The sequence below is a fragment of the Eschrichtius robustus genome, chromosome 20, assembly GCF_028021215.1.
Source record: "Eschrichtius robustus isolate mEscRob2 chromosome 20, mEscRob2.pri, whole genome shotgun sequence".
In the NCBI taxonomy this organism is placed as follows: domain Eukaryota; kingdom Metazoa; phylum Chordata; class Mammalia; order Artiodactyla; family Eschrichtiidae; genus Eschrichtius; species Eschrichtius robustus.
The window spans coordinates 24,439,257-24,462,871 of record NC_090843.1 but is presented as its reverse complement, the minus strand read 5'-3'; the positions used below and the strand labels follow the sequence as shown (position 1 = coordinate 24,462,871).

General features: G+C 52.8%; 1 protein-coding gene across 3 annotated transcripts; it reads left to right on the top strand.

Annotated features, from left to right (window-relative positions):
- The first annotated feature begins 2,653 nt into the window (after window positions 1-2,653).
- MYCBPAP (MYCBP associated protein) lies at window positions 2,654-20,552 on the top strand. Of its 3 annotated transcripts, none has more exons than XM_068531197.1 (19): window positions 2,654-2,761; window positions 7,944-8,071; window positions 8,663-8,822; window positions 8,964-9,067; window positions 9,858-10,044; window positions 10,292-10,407; window positions 10,940-11,090; window positions 11,979-12,094; window positions 12,180-12,295; window positions 12,767-12,878; window positions 13,403-13,592; window positions 14,048-14,235; window positions 15,042-15,188; window positions 15,685-16,101; window positions 16,517-16,638; window positions 17,397-17,512; window positions 17,991-18,139; window positions 18,320-18,490; window positions 20,373-20,552. In XM_068531197.1, exons 1-19 carry the CDS (start codon window positions 2,686-2,688, stop codon window positions 20,472-20,474), a joined length of 2,868 nt encoding a protein of 955 aa, XP_068387298.1. In that variant the 5' UTR covers window positions 2,654-2,685; the 3' UTR covers window positions 20,475-20,552. The 3 variants fall into 3 exon arrangements, with proteins under 3 accessions (XP_068387298.1, XP_068387297.1, XP_068387296.1); XM_068531196.1 differs by having other exon boundaries at window positions 15,042-15,218; XM_068531195.1 differs by lacking the exon at window positions 20,373-20,552 and having other exon boundaries at window positions 18,320-19,820.
- The last annotated feature ends 3,063 nt before the right edge of the window (window positions 20,553-23,615 follow it).

Below are 23,615 nucleotides of genomic sequence, written 5' to 3'. Positions count from 1 at the left end.
TGTACCTTTCTGGGGAGAAGTTTCCTAGCTTTCATCAGATTCTCAAAAGGTTAACCAGCTCAGATCTGGTCCAATAACTTCATGATGAGGATGGTGATATGGAGACACAGAAAGGCGAGGCACCTGCCCAAGGTCACTCAGGGGCTGGTGGCAGAGCCCTGCCAGGTTGTGTACCTGCCTGACCACGCCCCTCTCCCGCTCCCTTCTTCCCTTGTCCTTTAACCTACACTGTACCCTCCCTGAACAGCCCTCAGGCCTCTCTCCCACTCCCAGCCAGGCTACCCACCAGCTGTGTAACTTCCCAAAATTCCAAGACCTTCCGGAAGCTGACTGCATGGATAAGAGTTTCATGAGGGTTTGTCTTGAGCGCTAGAGTGGACCCTAAGCTCCTAAGAACAAGAGGAGATGTTTACTTTCCTCCATATCGCAGAGTTCCAGTGGCAGCCATGGACGTGAACTGGTCCTATCTCCCTTCAAGAAAGAGCTTGCTGTTCTCCTGCAAGGAGGGCAGTTAGCTGACAACCTCTGAATGAACATTCTTTTCCTGGAGGTCCACACTGGGTTGGCCAAGACTTTGTCAGATCTGCAACACAGTCTGAGGCTCTCCCAGCCTGGTCCTGCTTCCTCCCCCACCCTTCTCACAATAAACCTCTTGCACTGCTATCTCCACCTGTTGTCTGCTTCCTGGAGGGCCCAGATGACACAGTCCCCAGCCTGGAGTATCATAAACGTTCAGTAAACGTTCATGAAGTGAACTGAACTGGGGACTCCCTGGAGGGTGGAAGGAGATTGGTGCCTAGGCCACTGAGAGCAGGAGAGGAGGGGCTGGTCATGGAGGATGTGTCAATCATAAGAGGAGGGAAGGTCTAGAGGGGCATGGAGAAGGGGCTATGCCCCTGGGAGAGGCCCAGTAGTGGAGGACACATAGGGAGCCCAGGGAGTGAACAGCCCTACTGGCATCCTCCCTAGCTCCTTCTCTGTCTGGGGTATACTGCAGCAAAGCTCAGAAATGTCCCAGGAGACAGGGTCCAAAGAGCCCTGGCCTTGGACTTGGGAGAACCAGGTTCAAATTGTGCTTCTGGTTAGTCGACTTATATCCTCTTCCTTGGTGGAGCTCAGTTTTTCCATCTGTAAAATGGGTACACAGTGCATCTCCCCAACCCTGGCATGATTTTGAGAATTGACTGAGACGTCCCTACAGTTTATGGAGGGTACTGTGTTGGGTAGTTTAAATGCATACTCCGTTAACCCTTACAGTGGCCCTGTGTGGGAAGCATTATGACCTCCATTTTACGTGAGAAAACTGTAGCTCAGAGAGGTCAAGGGACTGGCCCAAGAACACACAGCTAGGAAACAGGGAAAGCTGACATTGGAATCCAGTTCTGTCCCGCTCTAGAGCCCCTTCATTATTCCACACACAGTTTCTGAGCCACTGCTATGTGCTAAACTTTGAGTTGGGATGGGGACAAAGGACAAGCCAGCCCTGCTCTCACAGCGTTTATGGTCTCTCAGAGAGCTTGACAGCAGCCAACCACTTAAACAAACGTAATAACTCCAGAATGCGTTAGGACTCTGGAAAAAAATATACTGGGTGCATTTATAAAGTTGAGATAACAGAGAGGGCTACTTTGTTTTAAGATTTTTTTATATTTATTTTATTTATTATTATTTATTTTTGGCTGCATTGGGTCTTTGTTGCCAGGCGTGGGCTTTCTCTAGTTGCAGAGAGCGGGGGCTAGCTACTCTTCGTTGCGGTGCGCGGGCTTCTCATTGCAGTGGCTTCTCTTACTGCAGAGCACAGGCTCTAAGCGCGTGGGCTTCACTAGCTGTGGCACATGGGCTCAGTAGTTGTGGCTCACGGGCTTAGTTGCTCCGCAGCATGTGGGATCTTCCCGGACCAGGGCTCGAACCCGTGTGCCCTGCATTGGCGGGCGGATTCTTAACCACTGCGCCACCAGGGAAGCCCAAGAAGGCTACTTTGAATTGGGGGTCAAGGGCGGCATCTCCAAGGACTGAAACAGTGTGAGAAGGCCCCAAGTCCCCAAGTCGGGGTAAAAGCTTGGCTCGCCTGGGAACTGGTGGGCGGGGAGGTCACCCGGCCCGTGTAGGGGACAAGCAGGGGCCACCGGGCAACTGAAGTCCATGGGAGGAATCAGGGGTTTTCCGCACCGCGTGAAAGGCTCGATCCCGTGGTGGCTGTGCGGAGGGGCCGAGGGACAGCGGGATCCGGGCTGCAGGCCGTGGTGCGGAGTCGGGGGCACCGGGAAACGGCCGAGAGGGTCACGGAGCCCCTACTTGCTTCCTCCGTTTCTCTCCCCCACCCCCCAGTCGACTCTCCCCCGCCTGGCTCCGCCCCGCCCGCCTGGCTACTGACGTGTCGGCGCCCGCCGGCGCCTCCTGTGACGTCACCCGTGTCTGGGGCGTTCTCAGGGTCAGCGCCAGAAGAGCGGCTGGCGGCTGGCGGCTGGCGGGTGGGCGCGGCAAGATGAAAAAGGTGGTTTCCAAGCAGTCTCCGCCCAAGTTGTTCGGTGGGTGCGCGCCCCCGCTCGGGGCGCTGGTTGCTATGGACGCCCGGGCGGCCTCTGGCGGGCGGGCGCGCGCGCGCAGGGTCGCGGGAGCTGCCGCACAGCCCGGTTTTTCCGGGTCCCGGCGGCGCAGGGCCACGCTCACAGCCGGGGCGGCACCATGAAGTCTCTAAAGAAGGAGTCCCGCCTTAGAATACCTACAAACAGATTCTTGGAGGCCCCAGAGAGCGTGAAAGGTTGGCGCTGGCTGCCTTGGGAGCTCAGGAAAGCCAGACAGGGGCAGGGGTTCTTGGGATTCACGACACGGGGCCCGGAGGATGGGGGTGACACCAGGATGGAGGTAAAGATCACGCGGGAATGGGGTACGGGACAAGGCGTGCCCTATACCTGTGTGTGGGCACTGTGCTGGGCAACAACGCTATCGGTGGTAACTGTGGGACCCCAGACCTCAGGAAACGGAGGAGGAGAAACCGATCAAGTATAAAGGCTGTGATATAGGAGCCCATAGGTATTAAGGGGGATCAGAGCACCTGATCCAAGCCTTGGATGGTAGAGTTAGAGGGGATAGTTTTCTGAAGAAGATGACATTTATGGCTAGTCAAAAAAAAAAAAAAAAAAAGAAGCGATTTGCTTCTCCAGGCCTAGGGAGCGGCATCAGCTGAGGCATGGAACTGTGACATTGATGGCCAGGGCAGAGGTGGTGAGTGTGGAGAAGGGGGAAAGGAGCCAGAGGGGACTGCACAGGTGATCAGGGACCAGACCACAAACTGGCTTTACATGCTAGGTCAGAAAGTCGGCATGCCGTTGCAGGCCTTGGGGAGACCCAGCCTCAGATTGTGGTGCGAGCTCAGTGTGAGGAGGGGGCAGGCCTGGAGACAGTAGGGTTCCCTGGGAGGCCTGGAAAGAATGCCTTTACTTAATGCTTCTTCATAGTATAAAAGTCCAATGTAGGCAACATTGAGATGCTCTTTCATGATATAATTTTTAACAGTTAAGAAAGAAAGAGAGAAAAATAGCTGGTCTTCTTTCCCAAGGGCAGTCAAGGGCTTTCCTAGGTACTGCCTCCTGCTTACCTAGTTTCCGGGGATCTTATCAGATTTGAACTTTCTGCTGTAAACAAATCAAGGAAAGATTTTTTTCATTGCATATTTATTTTTAATAAGAGGAAATTTAGTTTGTTAAATAGCCCTTGAATGTACTGTATAGCACGGGGAACTATACTCAGTATTTTGTAATAAACTATAAGGAAAAAGAATCTGAAAAAGAATAAATTATATATATATATGTGTGTGTATAGCTGAATCACTGTGTTGTACACCTGAAACTAACACAACGTTGTAAATCAACTATACTTCAGTAAACATTTTTTAAAAATTAAAAAAAATAAAATCAGAAACATAATAATTTAAAAATAAATAAATAAATAGTCCTTCATTTAAGAACATGCATTAAGGTGAGGAAAGAAAGAAGCATGCAAGGTACCTTTTTCCTCCTAAATATCTTGGGGGAAGCCTCTAATGTAGTAGGCAATACTTCCTCCCCCCCCCCCCCAATATAATAAAGTTAATCAACAACTGTAATCTTTCGCTGTGTTTCTCCAAGAACTCTGAATTATAGCAAAAAGGCAAGCAAATATTGTGACTTTAAACCTGTTTAGGGACCTGAGACCTTTGACTCCTAGGTTTCTCCCTGCTGTTGTTGCTAAGAAACTGGGAAGACTCCCAGCAGTACCAGATCCTTCTCCACCATCAATTAAAGCTCAGCCCTGGTAGGGACAGCCCCTCCCTTGGTTCCCCCAGTGCAACTGTGAGGTCAGAATTTCCTGAAGACCTTAATCAACACTAATAAAGAATAACATTTAGATGAAACGAGAAGCAGAAAAAATAGAGTCCAGGTTTCTTCTCCCTCCGTAGCTCACCCCTCCCTGTCTCCCAACTCTGTCCTTCCCACCCTACCTGAGCACCTTGCTTCCAGCTGCCTGGGCTAGCTCCAGCAGAGGTGTCATCTGACTGCCCCATGCAAGGGGGCTGGTCTCTGACCCCCTCACAGCTGTCAGGACAAGGGCGAAGTGCCAGCTGTGTGGCTCACCAGGAACCCCACTCAGCTTGGGTTTCCAGACCAAAGAACTGGAAATAGCTGGCCCTCTACAGGTTCAGTAGTGAGACATACTCTGACCTGTGGAAACCACCCACAGGCCCTGAAATGACCCCCACAGGATCATCCTTCCTGCCTGGCCTCCCCAACTTGTCCCTGCCCCTCCTGTCCACCTGGCTTACACTCATAGGATGAGTCACTCTGAAATGCTGCTTTCATCAACTCACTCTTCTGAACCAAACCTCCTTCTTGCCGACGGAGGAAGATCAGATGCTTCAGACTTAGTTTACAAAGCCATGAGGCCCTGGTTTTCCTCTCATCCCCACTACCACCCCCACCTCCTCTACAGGCCTTCTGTGTCACCATGCCTCACATATGCCATGCTCAGCCCTGCCTCCACCTTTGCTCTGATTGTGATCTCACCTGGAACACCTCTGTTTGCTATTCTGCCTACGCGAGGCCTTCTGGTCCTTCAAGGTCTAACTTAACTGGTGAAGCTGCCTCTGACCACTGCAGCTGCTCTTCTGAAACTTTCCTTAGAGCCCTAACTTTATAATCTACATCCATCTGTTCCTTCTTTGATGTGTAACCAAAGCTATTGTCTGTGCCACTAACTTAGGCTCTTAGGTTATGATTGGTGTGTGTTAGTGTCTGCTGCATCTTTCAGTTCCTCAAGAGAAGGAGCCATATCTTAACCTTTTATACCATTTTCTCTGTAATCTATAGTACCTAGAAGGTACTTGGTAAATATTCACATTCTCTAGGGTGAAATGAAGTTTAAAATGTATATATCCTTTCTATGATATTAACTAGAACACACCATTCCCTGACTATACAGTAGCAGAACATGTATTGCACTACATTGAAGGTAACCATCTTAGAAAAACCTCAGACCAGAGTTTCACTGACTATTTCAGAAGTCTTCAGCAATGTTGAAGGTTTATAAATTTACACATGGTAATTATGTGTATTACACCCATCAGTAAAAAGCATATATCTGGAGATGCTTAATCCCTTGAGAAGATGTAGAGCCAGCCAGGGTGATGGACAGAGGAAGCAAATCTCCTGGAGAATATAAATAATACCAAAATATCTATAAAAGGGAACCTTCAACTAGTACCAATTCTCTCTTGGGCTACCACCAACTTTGGTGACTGTGTAGAAGGGAGAGGGGAAGTAGAGATCAAAACCTAAGTCTGCATCTCCACACATGGTGGGGATGGGACCAGAACTCGCCGTCAAGCCATTCGGCCCCATGTGTGTTTGTGTGCACAGGGCCATGTGGCTTGACTGGTAGATGCTCCTGAGTTTCCGCTGACCCCACTGCTGATGAGGTAGACTCTGGCCGATAGCGAAATTTAGAGTTATGTTTATTTTATTTTATTTTTAAATTTTATTTATTTATTTATTTATGGCTGCGTTGGGTCTTTGTTGCTGCGCGCGGGCTTTTTCTAGTTGCGGCGAGCAGGGGCTACTCTTCCTTGTGGTGCGTGGGCTTCTCATTGCGGTGGCTTCTCTTGTTGCGGAGCACGGGCTCTAGGTGCGCGCGCTTCAGTAGTTGTGGCACACGGGCTCTAGCTGTGGCTCGCGGGCTCTAGACTGCAGGCTCGGTAGTTGTGGCACACGGGCTTAGTTGCTCCGCCGCATGTAGGATCTTCCCAGACCAGGGCTCGAACCTGTGTCCCGTGCATTGGCAGGCAGATTCTTAACCACTGCGCCACCAGGGAAGTCCCTAGAGTTATGTTTAGAATGATTCTGGCTTGGGGTTTTTTTTTGCCACTGAGTATGTGGGCATTTTCTAAAAAATAGTTTGATTTTGGTAACTGAAACACCTGTGTTGATGTTTTAATGATATTGCTTCTTAAAAATTAGAATACTGTGAGAAACAGTGGACAAAACCAAGTTGTGTTTTAAAGTCATTAAAGACAGTGCTTAGGTTTTCTCTTGATTATTTTGTGTAGGGCCTTATATCTAAGCTTTCTGAACCAGAGGGCAGCAGACAGGAGGATACCGGCCAGAGAAACGAGATGCATTTGAAACTGTTAACCCACCTCTGTGGAAGGAAGGCAGGGAATGTGTCCTCGTTGGGAAGAAGCTTGCTTCCGCCCCATGCGTTCTCCGTACCGTGCTCTGGCATGGCGCATGGAAGATACAGGCTCAGATGGCTCCACTTTCCTCCAGGCCCATGAGCTACTTCCGCCAGCCACCTCACCACCGCAGTAGACTCCTAAATAATCTTGTGCTCAGTCTTGCACCCCCGAATCCGTTCTTTGCCATGTCATGGTCCACAGGCTAAAAACTGAAGTCCTTTACACGGCTCACTAAGCTCTTAGTGATATGGCTCCTACTTTTCTCTCCAGACGCTGCTTCCTACCTCCCACCTCGCTGCCCTCCAGCTATTTAAAAACACATGCTTTGAGTTCCAGGCAGGTGCTCCATTCTCTCTTGCCTCTAGGCCTCTTCATGCTATGCCCTTTGGAGTTCCTGTTCTCCATTCTCTTTCCGTTGTCTCTCTTCATCCTTCAGCTCTCAGTCTAATTACCTCCTTAGGAAGCCCTCCCTGACCACCCCACACACCAGACTGGGGTCCCCTGGATGCTCCCATAGTCACCCTACTTCAGTCTGTTTGACAGTCTTGTCTCCCATGGGCATGTGCTCTTTGAAGCCTAAGACTTTGCCTTGTATCCTCAAAACCTAGCACGGTGCCTGACATGTAGAAGATGCTTAAACAGTATTTGTTAAATGAAGAATGTGAAGTAAATGGTCAGTGGTAAACGTTCTGGTTTCCCCAGAGCATCTGAATTTTCATCAGTGTCTTAGGAAACTCAATGCCTTCACCCAGAAGAATGGATCAGAGGCTAAGAAAGCATCTCATCCAGTTGTCCCAAAGCACTGTGCATCAGAGCCACCTAGGGAGTTTTAAAAGCACAGGAGCCAGGAAGCTGTACTTGTAAGACCCCCAGGAGATTCTGAGGCAGACACCTGACTAATATTTGGGAACCACTGGTTTAGTCCAGCTTCCTCTTTTTACAAAAGAGAGGACTGAGACCAAGAGAGGTTAAGTGATGTACCCAAGGTTGTCCAGCTTATAAGTAGCACAGCCTGGAATGGAACGTCTTCTGTTCTCAGTTCCAGCTACAGAAGCCTCGGTCACTGTGGTGGCGGGGGGGACCTACAAGAGAGAACTCCTGTCACCCCAGCAAAGTGCTGCCCAGGCCACCTTGGCAGCCTCTGCTGTCCATCCAGGTGGCTAGCTTTACACCCCCACCATGAAGTCTAATATATATCTATTTTTAAGCACTTGAACTTTCTGTTCCTCTTCAGAAAAGAAGCGGGCAAAGGTACCTGAACAGCCCACACCCCCCATTCAGGAAGAACCTGAACCTGTTAGCAATGTCCTAAAAGGAGATGACATTCTTGCCTTAGCCATTAAGAAGGAAGACTTGAGGAAGGTAAGGATGAAGTCCAGGGATCCCTTCCTGCAGGAACTTCTCCTTGCCACCTGGGCTGTCTAGAACTTCAACCATGTCCACTGCCTCCCTACTCAGAGAGAGTGTCTAATTCCATGGAAAAATCCATCAAACATAAATCTGTTCACTTTTGCATTTAAAGGAATTTACCATGTTGTTTGTTTAATATTTCTAAGATTCATATAGAACCACAGGGAAGAGAGAATGAAGTAATTTGCTTCCCATAGGGGCAAGTGCTGCCATCCCCATTTCACATAAGGGAAAATGAGTTTAAGAAGCAAAGTTACAGATGTGGATAACCCCCTGCTTTCCCCGGGAGGGTCAGCCACTTCTCACCTGAACTATCTGGAGGCATGAGATGTTTTGTTTTTTTTTTTCCAGGATGTTGCTAAGCCTCATAGCTGTTACACAGGCATTTCCTCGACAGAACGTATGGACAGATCTAGAGATCTAGAGAAACAGATTTATCCGCCTTCAGGAATTCCACCAAGAATTAGGACAGAGGAGAAGGGTGGTGTTTTTCCTCCTGCTGATCTCACGTGGAATCAATCTCCTTGTTTTATTTCTTTTTAGCAACATATTCCTCGCCTTATTGAAACAGAAGATAAACCTGTAATTACCCAGAAACTTATCATCCGTAAACTCAAACCCAAGGATCATCGGAAGAAGGTCTGCCACTTAGTAGCACATCCTGCTACTCCAGATGCAGCCACGAAGCCCCTGGACTACTCTGGTATGGCCAGCCTTGGCCCTGGCATCTGAATTCATGGGTCATCCTGGAGAGAATGCCAGGTCCTCATCAGAGAGTAGCCTCTTGAATCGTTTATACCAGCTGGCTATAGCTTACCTTCCCCCCTCTTCTTTTTACCCCCAGGGCCGGGTGACATCCTCCATGGCAGTGACCAGATCCTGCCCCACCACATCTTGGGGAGTCTCCAGGACTTTAAGAGAATTGCAGTTGCTCGAGGGAACACCCAGGTTCGTTTGTACAGAGTCGCCTGGGGGAGAGAAGTCACTGATGTCATTGCGGTCTTACCACCTGGCAGAGTCCAGCAGGACTGGAGTTACAGAGAGAGTCCAGGCTCTGGGCCCCAGAATCTGAGGTGATAAGTGACCCTTCCCCCCAAAATGATGCAGCCAACATAGGCTAGCTTCAGCTGAAGTCAGGAATTCACTATAAGGAGACAGAAGTGCCTTGAGGAACCCAAAGGCGAGAGTGCGTCTGGCTCCCGTCAGACTGAGCCCACGCTCCCTCACTGCCCTCTGCTCCTCTGCGCCCCGGCTTTATCTCCCCTTCTCGAAAGACTGGCCTGCTCTCCTCCTCAGTCCACATGGTGGAGGAAGGTGGTTCCCCACAGCTTCCAGGGCCACATGGAGAGTCTGTCTGTCTTTCAGTTTCGTTAATTCTCTGGTTCCAGGCAAAGAATCTCTGATTGGTCAGGTGCTAAGAGGCCTGGGGTCCAATAAAAATGGCTCAGTCATGCAGCAGGTGAGGGTGTCAAGACCAGCTGTAAGGAGGACAGACACATTAAAGGACGTTGACCACAATCTTAGAACAAGCGTTCCCATTCTAGGCGAGAGGGGACTGACAGCAGCTTCCAAGCCCCCCTTGTTCTGCGATTTGCTTTCTGTCACTTGCTACCTTGGGGTCCTGGAAAGGAGGGACTCAGCAGAGCGGGAGGACAGCAGGGATTTAGGCCTGGAGAAGTCTGCTCTGCCCCGGTTCAACGCCTTCCCCTGCCCTCCACACTCACGTTGCTCTTTTCAGCTGGCTGAGCTGATACACACCCCACCCTGTCTGATGACCCTCATCTCAGCTAAAGAAGAGCCGAAGCAGGAAGCCCCAGAAGAAGAGAAGGCACATCCTCCCTGGGCCCCACCTCTTCAGCACAACTTTCTGAAAAACTGGCAGCGCAACATAGCCCTTCGGAAGAAGCAGCAGGAAACCCTCAGTGGTGAGCAGAGCGGACAGGGCTCCTGCCTGGCCTCATATGGCATCAAGGCTCTGCTGCTGTGTTTTTTCTCTCCCTCCACCTCCAGAACCTGGATTCAGGCTGATCACGTTTGTGCTGAGTACTCCCAAGTGCTTCTTGCTCTTAGTGGGTCGTGAAATCAGCCCAGTGACTGGAGCTGATCGGTGCAGAGAGCGCGGGCCCCTGTTCTGATTTGGTGGCGGGACTGCATTCTTGGCTCTCTTGCTAGAACGGCTGAAGAAGCCAGTCGGCGAGCTGCTGATGCACACGGGGGAGACCTACAGAAAGATCCAGGAGGAACGGGAGCTCCTTGACCGTACACTGCCAACACGGCCTGATGGGAAGGTAAGGACAGCATTCCCAGGTACCCTGTGGGAGGGGTCTGGACAGCTGGGGACAAAAAAAAAATCTATCCAGTGCAGAGCATTGTTAAGCCCTCAAGGTCTTTACTAAATTCTATTATTGGTCCTATTACTGATCGTTCAGGGACTGGCCAGGTAAGTAATTCGGCCTGTGGTGGTCACTGTTAGTCAGTTTGAGGAGAAAGATACCACAGGCACTAAGTTATTAGAATAGTCTTTGTCTTAGCGTTGTCTCCTAAAAGCTGAGGCTCCAGCTTTCAGTCGCCCCAGGGTGCCATGTTGTATTCTGGTATGTCAATACCTGGAACAACCCGCCCTGGCTGGAGCCAGGTAAATGTACAACAGGGCAGCCTGAAAATAAGAAAGTGGGTGCTTCTCTCCTGCTCTCAGGCAAGGCAGTGCGAATCCCCCAGAGGGAGCATCTGTAGTCTGTGGAGCTCTTGTCTTCCCAGGCTCCCCGCCAGCCTCTCTCCAAGGCACTCAGGTGGTCTGACTCATCTGTCCTCCATCACCAGGGCTGTGAATTGACCACTGGGTTCTGGAGTCGACTGGAATACTTGGGAGATGAAATGATGGGTCTGGTAATGACGAAGACAAAAACTCAGCGTGGCCTCGTGGAACCAATCACTCACATCGGGAAGCCCTGCTCCATCCAGGTGGAGATGGGTAAGGAGCGGGCTGTAAATGTGACTGGCTAGGGGTCAAAGATCACGGCTCTGGTGTGGAGGTTCAATCCTCTCTTCAGTAAGACCGCGGTAGCCGTGGTGGGAGGAGCAGGCAGAAGCCTGGGCTCTAGGGCGGTGCTGTCCTTACTGCAGCTGAGCCACCGTGGCTGCTGAGCACTTGCAAAGTGGCCGGTCTGAACTGAGATGTGCTGTAAGTGTAAGCATTGCACGGGGTTTCGAAGATCAGTTCGAAAAAATAGATTTTATTAATAATTTTTGTATTGATTACGTGTTGAGATAAGATTTTTAATATATTGGGTTAAACTATATTATTAAAATTAATTCCATCTGTTTTTTTTTTTACCTTTTTAGACGTGGCATCTGGAAAATTTTAAATTGCATACACATGGCTTGCATTTGTGGTGTGCATCATATTTCTAACGGGCAGCACTGCTTTAAAGGCTGCCAGACTGTCTGGGTTCAGATCCCAGCTGTGTTGAGATTGTGAACACCAGCGAGTTATTTAACCTCTCTGGTCCTCAGTTTCCCTATCTGTAAAATACTCATGGGGTTGTGAGAGGGTTAAATGAGACATGATGTGTATTAAGAGGTTCTGGTTTAAACACTCAATAAAAGGTAGCTGCTATTGTTACTTTTATTATAATCCAAAGATTTGATGGTTTGGAAGCTAATTTTGCAGGAGTCCTGTGCAGGGCTGCTGAGGCAGTAGGTGTGGGACCAGGAGGAGGGGAGCCCAGTTCACAGGGAAGCTGTGTTTTCAGCTCTTTCAGAAACGGTGCTGGAATGGGCACTCTCAGAGCCCTTGAAAGTGGTTGGGGAAGGGGGCGTGGCAGCAGCCTGTGCTGAGGGTCCTTGGACCCTGTTCTAGGATTGCCAGCCCAGAAGGATGCTTGGTACCGCTACACCTGGGATCGGAGTCTGTTTCTGACCTACCGACGCAAGGAACTGCAGAGCATCATGGCAGAGCTGGATTTTAGCCAGCAGGTTGGTAGTCTGTGCCTAGTCTGAGGCCCCTCAGGGTGGTGCCTGTCTTCAGTCAGCTAACCTTTCCTTTCTCTGTCTCTCTGAGGATATTGATGGCCTGGAGGTGGTGGGCAAAGGGCGGCCTTTCTCCACTGTTACGGTGGAAGACTATTCAGTGTTTGAAAGGAGCCAGGAAAGCTCCTCTGAAGACACAGTGCACTTGTGAGTTGGGCCGGGGCCCTAGGGAGAGCGGCTGGGGAGTGTGGCTTTCCCAGCACCTTCAAGTATTGTAGGGCAAGCCTCCCTCCCTGAAATCAGGGTGCCTCCATCCCAGCCTCTCGCTAGTGGCTGTCACCCCCTCCTCTAGCCCATTCGAAGGAACACCTGTGCTCGCTTTACTATTGCCATCTGTTCTCTTCCAGCAACCAACTCCTAGTGGAGATTTCCTAGACATTCCTTTGCTCATAAATGGGGCCCCTCCAGACTCTCCCAGTGCTGAGTGGCTCTGCGTGAAGAGCCTCTTTATGTCCAAGAACCTCCCACTACGGGAACGGAGCAGGATGGAGCCAATGATGCTCCACTGGAGGGCAGAGCCGGGCACATCTCCAGATTTTCTGGCAGCCATTTCCGTGGGCTCCATGTGGCAAGACTGTGGCAGACTCAGGGAAAATAAGTCATTGCTTTTTCTTACAGAGACGTATTGGGCAATTACCCTGATGTGGTCCCTATGCCTATTCTTGGCCCTTCTCTGCTGTTCTGTGGGAAGCCAGCTTGCTGGCTCCGAGGCAGTAACCCAGAGGACAAGGTAAAACTGCCTTCACCCTCACCCACCTGCTGGAAGGGCCTCCCTCGTGGGGCAGTCCCAGGGTGACTGTGGCAGTCACAAGGAGCCTGCACGGTCTCCTATTTGACTTTTTATCTGGTCATGCTTTCAGTATATGTCTGAAAATGGTAACAGCAATGCTAACTTGAGCCAGAATAAAGTCACAAGGCTGAAAAGAGAGTGTCACAAGCCACCCAGTTTGTACCTAGTCCCAAACATGTAAATAAGCAGACCTTCTCAGACAGGTATGGCTTTAAGAAGGTTCTAAAATATTCTTCAGATGCTAAGGAGCAGAAATGTTTTTAAAAATCTGTTTTATCTCCTCTCCTTACTGCTGACGGCAGGGACAGCCACTTTTGGGGTATGATACCTATCTGTTTGAGAGTGGCCAGGCCCAGGAGACTTCCAGTGCCAAACCCGGAAAAGTCCCGGCAAACCAGGCTGAGTTGGTCACCCTAGGCCAGGACCTCCCACAGAGCTATCTCTCATGCCTCTTCTCTCCCCAGAGACACGTTGGAATTGCTGTCCGCTTGACCTTTGAAACTCTAGAAGGGGAGAAAGCATCTTCAGAACTGACCGTGGTCAATAATGGCACGGTGGCCATTTGGTATGACTGGCGGCGGAGGTCCCAGCTGGACTCTTTCCAAGACCTGAAGAGGAATAGGATGCAGCAGTTTTACTTCAACAATCGGGAAGGTACCTGGGAGAATCTGCCCCACTCACCCCTCCTGCAGCCAAAGTCTAGCTAATGCCCAGCTCCTGCAAGTGTGAGCCCCTCTTCCCGCCTGTCCCGCCCATCCTGGGAAGTGTGTTGTCTCCTAACTGTTCCTGGCAGCTGGGGGAACGGTGGAACGCTTGAGAACACAGGGGAGTGAGCCACCTGGGGGAAGCAGAACACAGCGGGGAGCAGAAGCATTCTAGATGTTCAGTTACCCATACGCACAGGCCTGAGGCTGGGACGACCACCTGCCCCTCTTGCCTGGGACGTTCCCAGTTTTAGCAATGAAAGTCCCACACCCCAAGAAAGCCCTCAGTCCTGCGCAAGCTGGGACAGTTGGTCACCCTAACCAGGGCTTAGTTAGCTTTATACATGCAGGCTTGGGGCTCAGTGGCTCCTACTTGGTGAAAACCTCTTTCTCTGTCCCTCTCAGGTGTGATTCTGCCTGGAGAAACCAGAAACTTCGCCTTCTTCTTTAAGTCTTTGAATGCTGGGATCTTCAGGGAGTGTTGGGAGTTTGGAACCCACCCCACCCTATTAGGAGGTGCTCTCCTGCAGGTCAATCTCCATGCAGTCTCCCTGACCCAGGACATTTTTAGGGATGAGAGGAAGTTATTGGAGGTAAGGGACCCGGGATCTTGGCCCCTGTGGACACTAGGTAGGTTAACCTGGTGTTCTTCCTGGCACTGCCTGCAGGGATCTTGTCTCTCCCAGCCCGAGAGCTGAATTTTTCAAAAACACACTCTTGCTCAAAACACGCTGCTCGGGGCTTTGTGATATAAAAGATGGGTGGGCAGGCAAGAGAAGGGGAGGCTTTGAGCTTCACCATGCTCGGCCCCACTGCATTAGAAAGAAATGAGACTGGGCCTTAAGATGCAGACTGCATGGAAGTACTTATCTGAGTACAAACACAACGAATGACCCTCTGCACCGGTACTGTATCTGTTCACTGTTGTCTGGTACTATCCAGTGGAATTGCATTTAGCTGGCATGACCTCAAAACCAGGCAAAACCAGAGAGAACAATTTAACTAGTGGGGCCGGCACCCAGGAGTGAGTATGAGGTGGGAACTGGGAATCTGCCGGCCCCAGTCCGTCCATCTCATAGCCTGGCCATCTGGTGCTGTGCTTTGTGGGATTCTGGAGAAAGCTGTGCTTTTTTATTCATCGTGGCCCCCAGACACAAGCCAGCTGCTTCAGCTGGGGCTCAACCCTTGGTGAACAAAGGTGATTTTGACAAACGTAATGTCTGCTTTCCTTGCTGACTATAGGACCAGCCTTTCTCACAAGATGCCCCTCTACTATTTCTGTGACACTGACCATGTGGCCAAGCCACATTCTCAACAGGGCCCAAACCGTGCGGCCCCAAGGATGTAACATGGGTTTTGAAAGCCTGAGCTGCGGCTTATGCCACCTTCCCTTCCTCAGAACAAGCTGGCTTCCCACGAGGCAGTCACCATCGTGGAGAGCATGCTACAGGAGCTGCTGAGGGGGATCCTGACCCCGGAGCGTGCACAGTCACCTGTGGACGCCTATCTCACCGAGGAGGACTTGTTCCACCATAGGAATCCTCGGGTACAGGCCCAGCGCTGGCCCCTGCCCCTCGTGCGTGCCCTGGGAGAAAGTAATAGCAAACCCTTTGATGTGCCAGGACCTGTTCTTAGCATCTCCCATGAGTAACTCAGTTTCTCCACAGCAGTCCTGTGAGATGGGTACTATTTATATCCTCATTTTATATGGGGGAAACTGAGCTCCAGGGAGCTTAAGTCATTTGCCCAAGATAACTTAGCTAGTGTAAGTGGATGCTTGGTGATAACAGAGCTTCAAAAACGTCTTAATTCAAACTCAATCTTCCTTGGAAGCCCAAATGTATAAAAAGCTTTACGTTGGAGATGCTTAGGTTGAAAGGGAAGTGGGGAGCCCCTCTGGGCCCAGCAGCTCCTGCCAGCCTCCTCTTGCCTCCTCCATCGGCGCTCTCGAGGGAACGGGAAGCTGGAGCAGGCTGGCTCGGGCTCTGGGTCTCCCATGTTGCAGCCTCCCCATCACGTGTCTTCCCTTGCCTCTGCTGCAGCTGCATTACCAGCACCAAGTGGTGCAAAACCTGCACAGACTGTGGTGCCAGTACACCATCCTGCCCCCCAAGGCTGAGGAGGCCAGGCCGGGCGAGGAGGAGCACCTCAGTCCCAGGGCCCAGGCTGCTGCGGCCCCATCAGCCTATTGGGAGGAGGCCTCGATGAAGGTCGAGTCTTCTGCGCACCTTAAGAGCCCAGCGTTGGACCCCCGACCGCCCCGGCAGGAGAGTGAGGCCCTCAGGGACTCCCGAGATCCTGTTGGGTCCCAGAAGAGTGGTCCGGGTTCTCAGCGGAAGAGCATCATGGAGGAGATCCTGGTGGAGGGGAGCCCAGACCTGGAGAGTGTCAGGAGCTCCCGGGAGCTGGACGGCCTTCCCCCACCGGAGTGGAACCTCTGCCTGGAGGACTTCAGAAAGGTGCCTCCCCAGCCCTTGGGGGTGTTGGTGGAGAAGGGCCCAGGCATAGCCAGGTGCCGGTGCTTCTGGCCTGAGCTGCCCCAGCAGCCCCTCCCACCCCCAGGGGCAGAGAAACAACCTTCTGAGGGCCCGGAGAAAGCAATCTCTTGGTCATCTCTCTTTATCTTGGGTGCCTAGGCCACTGTGGTGCAGGAGGGGCTCCTTCTCTGACCCTGGCAAACCTTGGAAGGGGGTTCATGGGTACAGATTTCTGAGGGAGGGCCCAGGCTCCCACAGAAGGCACCCAGACAGACTCTCCATGGCTGCGTCCCCTCCTGGCCACCTGCCCTTACCACACCACAGCTGTTAGTAGAGGACACAGGAGCCCCTGGTGTCCTGGGCAGAACGGTTGCCCATGGTACCTCTGACCGGCCAGGTAGTGATGGCACTCCCTGAGGAGAACCAGAGAGAAGGTGCCCTAATCAGGCTGAACAAAGCGGCCCTGGAGCTGTGCCAGGAACCGCGGCCGTTGCAGTCCGACTTCCTGTACCAGATGTGGTAGGTACCGCCACCAGGAGAGCTGCTCCCATCCCTTCCCCTTTGCGGCATGAGGCCAGGGGTTCTGGGCAAGCAGTCCCAGGACTCAAGGGGGCTGAGCTCTCTTTGAGATCAGGTTGCTGAAAGGTGCTGCACACACTCTATGGCCTGGCAGCTGCCGCAGCAGCCCCTACAGCTGCTCTCCCTATGCCAGCTGCCCTCTGGGGAGGAGTCACAGCAGAGTAAGCGCCTAGACCTTTTCCCCCTTCTTTCCTTGTTCCTTCTCACTGAGCAGAGGAATGCTCATTGAGAGCAGAGGAGATAGCAGAGGGCAGTGAGAAGAGGACCTATTCCATGAAAAGCCTCACTTGGTTGCCAGTCTTCCCATCGCCTGCTTGCAACTCGCTTGGATAGGCTTGGGGGGTCTTTTGCAAGGCCCTCAGAACACATCCCCAGGAGCCTTGTCCTGGAAATCTTTTGCAAGTCTAGCCCGTCCAACTGGGACTGGATCCAGTTCTAGCCATGGTTTCAAGATGGAGTTAGTTCAAGACTGATCTAACCTTATCCTTGGGCCACTTTTTCTTGGCTACCACCCGAGGGAAGCCAGATCCCCAACCCAGCACTTGCATGGGTGCCAGTGAGGGTGCTGGCTGGACAGAGGCATGGTGCTTCTGTGGCAGTTCCTGGCACCAGTGTCTTGAAAGGGAAGGACCAAGCCTCTACAGGTTCAAGGGCAAATGAGGGACGATGGCTTTTCTCCAATATATCTTGCTCTCTAGTTTGCAACTGTGGCGAGATGTGATTGACAGCCTGGTGAGCCATTCCCTGTGGCTGAGGGCTCTGCTGGGCCTGCCTGAGAAGGAGACCATCTACTTGCACACGCCAGAAGAGCAAGGTCAGACACCGTGCAGGTGCAGCCACACCTCTGCGTAGTCCTTCCCGTCCCTCTGCCCGGGCGGCAGTGGCGCCTCAGCCATTTGTACGCTTCTGGTGGAACCTCCGTTAGGTTGGTCCATGGGGTAGGCCTCTTGCTACCTTTTTATCTGCTGCCAGAATTTGGGACCTAGAAACAACCTTAACAATCACCTTAGTTCAGTCCCCACATTTTACAGGTGGAGTCCCAGAGAGGCAAGATGACTTGCCATCCCGCACGTGGGGAAATGGTGGAGCTGGGACTAGAGCCTGGGCCTCTCACCCCTGCCCTACAGTCCTGTTCCACAGGTCATGCACCTGAACCAGGGCCTTGCTCCCAGTCTGTGGGGATTCTCTCAAATAGCTAGAGCACTGCTGGCCCCGGGCCCATTGCTCTCCCAGTTCCTGCCTGTGGGGGCAGCTAGGCCACAGGCCATTTGTCTTCCATTCACCTCCCTCAGATCGAAAATCACCTCCTGTCACAGAAGTGAAGGTGACTTCCGGGAGAGTGGGGAAGGAGGACAGGAAAGGGCCATCTCAAGAAAAGAAGCAGTTGGGAATCAAAGACAAAGATGATAAAAAAGGAGCCAAGCTGCCACCTGGGAAAGAGGCAGGTAGCACGTCGTCTGGGCCTGGGGACGCGGGCTGGGGAAGGGATAGGAGGGGCTGCGGAAGGTGGGCAGTCACTCCAGCGTGATGCCCCTGCTCCCCACTAAGCTGCTCTTGAGAAAGTCCTGGACCTCCCTCAGGAGCTACTGAAGGCTGGGCATGTCTCTGTCTCTCCAAGCAGGACCGTTTAAACAGCAAGAAGCACAAAGCAAAGGATGACAAGAAACCGATGAAATCTACAAGTCGGGACAGGCTTTCCTTGGAAGACCCTGCCCCTGACAGCATCAACTTGTCTCAGGAACCCATAGATCCCCTGGTCATGGAGAAATACACCCAGAGGCTGCATACTGAGGTGAGGGCAAGAGCCTGGCACTCAGCCCTCCCCTCACTCACACCTGCCCTGCATACCTTCCTCCACTCCCTGGCTCCCTCATTCATTCTGTTTATCCCACAAACCATAAGTGCCTACTGCATTGTGATGGAAGCAGAGCTGCCCTTGTGAAGGGCATCCTAGTGTTCAAGACAGACCTCATGAATAAGTAACACCTCTGGTATGTTAGGTGATGAGCACTATGGGAAAAAGAGAGAGACCAGGGCTGGGGGATGGGGAAGCCCCGGGTGGGGGTAGGTGGGCCTCATTGGAAGGTGACATCAAACAGAGAGTTGAAGGGAAGTGAAGTGTGGCCACGTTGACATCTAGGAAGAGTGCTGTGGGCAGAAGAGGGAGTGGGCCAGGAGGACAGAAGGGCAGAGGGTCCACCAAGAGGGAGCGGGTCATGTGGGGCTTTGTAGGCCATTGTGAGGACACAGTGTTTTGAATTGAGGAGTGATATGGTCTGACTCATGCTTTAGAAGATCACTCTGGCTGCCATTTTGAAATAGATTCTAGGGGGGACAGAGCAGAAGCCTTTTCCTTTCTGCTGCTCCCACTTCTTCTCTGTGTTAGGTGTGTCTTGGCAGATGTGTTCCTTGGGTGAGCACCTTGTAGAGTGAATTTCCAGCAAGTGTAAGGGTTTTGAAACGCTGGAGAGACTTTATAAAATGTGTTCTTAAGCAGTAGGTCCTTAGGGATTCACCTTTGTGTTGTGTTCTGTTCTTTGTCATTGTTGTTGGTTTTGGAGGGGAGATCCACAAAGCCATGTTTGATGTGTCAAGGAGTCTAACGGCAATGCTTTGTCTTCCTCTGGTGTGGACAGCTGGGTAGCCGAGATTGTATTGTGCATTGCGCTAACATTCAGATCACATTTAATCAGAAGCTCCATTTGCTGTTGGTGACATGACTGAGATTTGTGGATTTCCATGGGGTCTAGAAAGTAATCATAGGGCTCTGAGGACCCGTGGGGTAGTCTCTTGCTTGGCTCTTTGAAATTAAGAATCAACTTGCTGAGGCTTGTGTGGTCCAGCTCCACCACAGGGTACAGTCTTGGAGACATTTCAGTACGTGGATCTGTGATCTTACTGGAAGGAAAGTTGGTCTCCAGGAGGCCAGGGTAGAATTGGGTCACCCCAAGGGACTAAATGGGCACTGCTCCCTGGGCCTCCCTGGAATTGCCCCTTTAACCACTGTAGGCTCTGATGTCCCCATATGTCCAAGGGGCAGTGCAGGATTACCACCCCAGACTGGTTCAAAAAATAAAACTGGGACTTCCCTGGTGGCACAGTGGTTAAGAATCCACCTGCTAACGCAGGGGACACAGGTTCGATCCCTGGTCTGGGAAGATCCCACATGACGCGAAGCAACTAAGCCCGTGTGCCACACTACTGAGCCTGCACTCTGGAGCCCGCGAGCCACAACTACTGAGCCCACGTGCCGCAACTACTGAAGCCCGCACGCTCTAGGGCCCGCGTGCTGCAACTACTGAGCCCGTGTGCTGCACCTACTGAAGCCTGTGCGCCTAGAGCCCGTGCTCTGCAACAAGAGAAGCCACTGCAATGAGAAGCCCATGCACTGCAACGAAGAGTAGCCCCTGCTTGCCGCAACTAGGGAAAGTCCACGTGCAGCAACGAAGACCCAATGCAGCAAAAAAAAAAAAAAAAAAAAAAAAATCTATTTGCAAAAACAGAAGTCCTACAGAAAGTTTAGTTTTATCTACACAACTTTAGTTGTCTCCCCTCTCCAGCTGTCCCTCTTGTGTAGATGTGTCCATCCATCTCGCAGCATGGGGGTTGCTCCCTTGTGCAGGTGCTTTCCAGAGAGTGAACCTTTGCCTGTGATGTTCATCCCATCCTTCCAGGTCTATGGGCTGCTGGATGCCCTGGTGACCGACCTGCTGGTCCTGGCTGATGAGCTCAGCCCCAAAGAGAATGTCAAGGAGCCTTTGCGTCTCTGCACCTGACTTGCATGCCTGAGCTGCCTTCTGGGAAACTGCTTAACAAACAAATCAATAAAGAACCTTTAGGTTCCTACCACTTCCCTTATGCCTCCATGTCTTGAATGTCAGATCTTGATGAAGTCAGCTCCTGGTCCTCCCATGTCCCACCTGCCCTTGGATTCCCCTCCTCCCCATTCCTGGAGCCATCCAACAGGAGGAGAGAGAAACACAGCTGGGGAGGTGATGTGTGGGATGCGGAGTGGAAGAGCAAATTGGTAGTAGGACAAGGAATGAATCAGGTGACAGGACAGAGAGCATCACCCCTCGTAGGCCCTGCCTCTGGCCTTTGTTGACCCACACTTTTGGGGTCATCTTCCTGGAGCCAGGTGTTCCCAAAGTGTCATCACCAAGAATGACAAAGTATGTGACTAGGAGGAGAACTAGACACCATGGGACCTGGGTCCCTGAGGTCCTCACACTGCCACTGGGCCCAAGGGCCTCGTCCCAGTCCCTGAGGACCGTGCTCCCACACCCTTAAACCCTAAAGGCCAGATCCCTTTGTCGTCAGCCAGAGATTATTCTGGATTCTAGCCTGCTTATCCCCCTCCCCATGCCAAGCCACCTGGCCTCTTTGAGCCATTTTTTCTACCTTAAAAACAGCCTCTGGACTTTCTGCTCCCTCCCTTGCTCAGAGAAATATGAAGTGGATGAGAGATGACTCTTGCAAAGAAACATGCTGTCAGCTCAGGCTCAGCACCATAAATTCTTCTCTGTCAGTAATAATCATTCTGGGCCAGGCTTCCTGTGCAGAGTGGGCCCCAGGCTCCCAGAGTTTGAAGAACAACTTTGCTAACGGTGGGCTTATTGGCCTTAAATGCTGATGCAGCAGAAGGGAGAGGGGGAGACCTGAAGAATGGCTACAGTCTCCTACCCAGTTGGTTTTGCATTTGGTGCTTCTGATAAGGACCTCATGGGCCTCAAGCATCCTCCAGTTGAGACACGGGAGGAGGTTTGGAGAGAGCAGGGCACTCCGATCTGATCCTGTGTCAGAGACGCAGAGAGGGCGCTGTGCCTGAAGTCCTGATGCCCCCTTCAGAGTTGCCAAGGGGACCAGATGGAAACCCACACAAGGCAGTACTCCACCAAAGGGCCAACCCCAGGGAATGGTGGTCTTGGCCCAGAGGAGGAATATAGGGGTGGGGTGGGTGTTGGAGCCTCCCCTCCCCACCCTTCATTTCCCCTGAGGAGGCAGAGGAAGGGTTAACTCACCGCAGAGTGGGAGTGGGTCACCAGCACTGGCTCCAGATCTGCACCTCCCGGGGACAGCCAGCAGGCAGGCCTCCCACCTCCGAAGGTGCTGCCTGCCTGGCCAGCAGGAAGGGGTTAACATGCCCTGCACTTCCTCCTGTGTCCTGTTACTGCTGAGGCAGACCTGCCTGGCCAGCTGAGCAACTTTCCTCCTGAGTGCTGCCTGGCGTCCAGAAGACAAGCAGTCAGGAGGCAGAGCAGCCGCCCATTCTGGGGACCCTGAGCCGCCCTTCCGAGGGGTCTGTGCCTCCTGGGAGAGGGTGGGTCTCCAGGACGAGGGTCCGTGGTGGATGGCTCTGGGGGTACTCCCGAGGCTGTGCCATCCCCCTGCTGCGCAGGTTGGAGGGTCACTGCAGAGGCTGCTCGTGGTCCCGGGGCTGGGGCCAAGGGAGCCTGCACCAGAGGTAAGCTCCCATCATCAGCGGTGGTGCCTGGCATGAAATGCTTGGGGCTTAGTCTCCCTTCCAGGTCCCAGGGAGAAGGACGAGGAGGGCAGGGTCACAGAGGAACCTGGAGGCATCTTGCCTGCCGCCCCTCCCTCCCTACAGCCCCCAAGAACGGGGCCTCCTGGGGCTCGCTCCCCATCCTGGGACTAGCATCTTTGGTGGCATTCCGCACAGACTCCTGCGCACTCCTCCTCAGCCCCTGTTGCACCTGTAGCCTCAGGACAGCCCCCACCCAACTCCAGTGCCCCCAAGACACATCTACCTTTGGGCTGACTTAAGCTTAGAGCTAGGGCTCACTCCTCTTGTCCCTCCTGCAGCAAGAGTTAGGGCACTGCCACTCCCCCCACTGCCCAAGCTGGACCTGATTGGGGGGAAGGGCCTGGCACTAGAGCCGCCTTAGCAGAGGATGGGAGGGGTGCGGGCCCATGGGGCACACACAGTCTCTGGGTAAGAAGGGTGCGGGCCCGTGGGGGCGCACACAGTCTCTGGGTAAGAGGGGTGCGGGCCCGTGGGGGCGCACACAGTCTCTGGGTAAGAGGGGTGCGGGCCCGTGGGGGCGCACACAGTCTCTGGGTAAGAGGGGTGCGGGCCCGTGGGGGCGCACACAGTCTCTGGGTAAGAGGGGTGCGGGCCCGTGGGGGCGCACACAGTCTCTGGGTAAGAGGGGTGCGGGCCCGTGGGGGCGCACACAGTCTCTGGGTAAGAGGGGTGCGGGCCCGTGGGGGGGGGGGGTAAACGCATGCACGTGACTCAGCATGTCTGGGCTCCTCCCATCTCCCTGAATCCGCACTCTGGGAACGCCATCTGCTTCCTTAGTCCTGACAGATCCGCCAGTGCTGTGGGCCCTGAGAAGAGCAGGCTCCTGTCCCTTGTGAAGTTCTTCTTGGTACCCCATACACAGGAGAGAGCTGATGCTCTTGCCCCCGGGGCCTGCCCCGCCCTCTGCTGGCCCTTCTCCCATTCCCCAGCCGGTACCCTCCTGGAGCCTCCCACCTCCCCCACCCTCTCCCCATCTCTGAATTGGCCTCTCGGCCTGGCCTTCTCAGTGTCCCTCCCTCCAGCTGACAGGGTCTGGCTCAAGGTCACTGCAGTAATTCCATACCCGGCTGCCCGGCTGCCGCTGCTGCCACTGCCACCTTATCGGCTGCTGGGTTTCTGTTTCACTCCCTTTTATTTCTGGGCATATTGTGTTCGATAAAACCCTTTGCTTGTAACACCGCTGGCAGCTCTCCCGGCCACCCCCTCCCGTGTTCCTTCCTCTCCTTCTCCCTCCCCTCGGTGCTCCCTTGGCCTCACCCTGCCCTCTCTTCCTCCCCACCTTGTCCCCTTACACTTCAGTGGGGGCGGGGCCTCCCGGTGTCTCTGACCCCCCCCCCCCCCCCTTCCCTCAGCTCAGTCAGAGGCGTGTGGA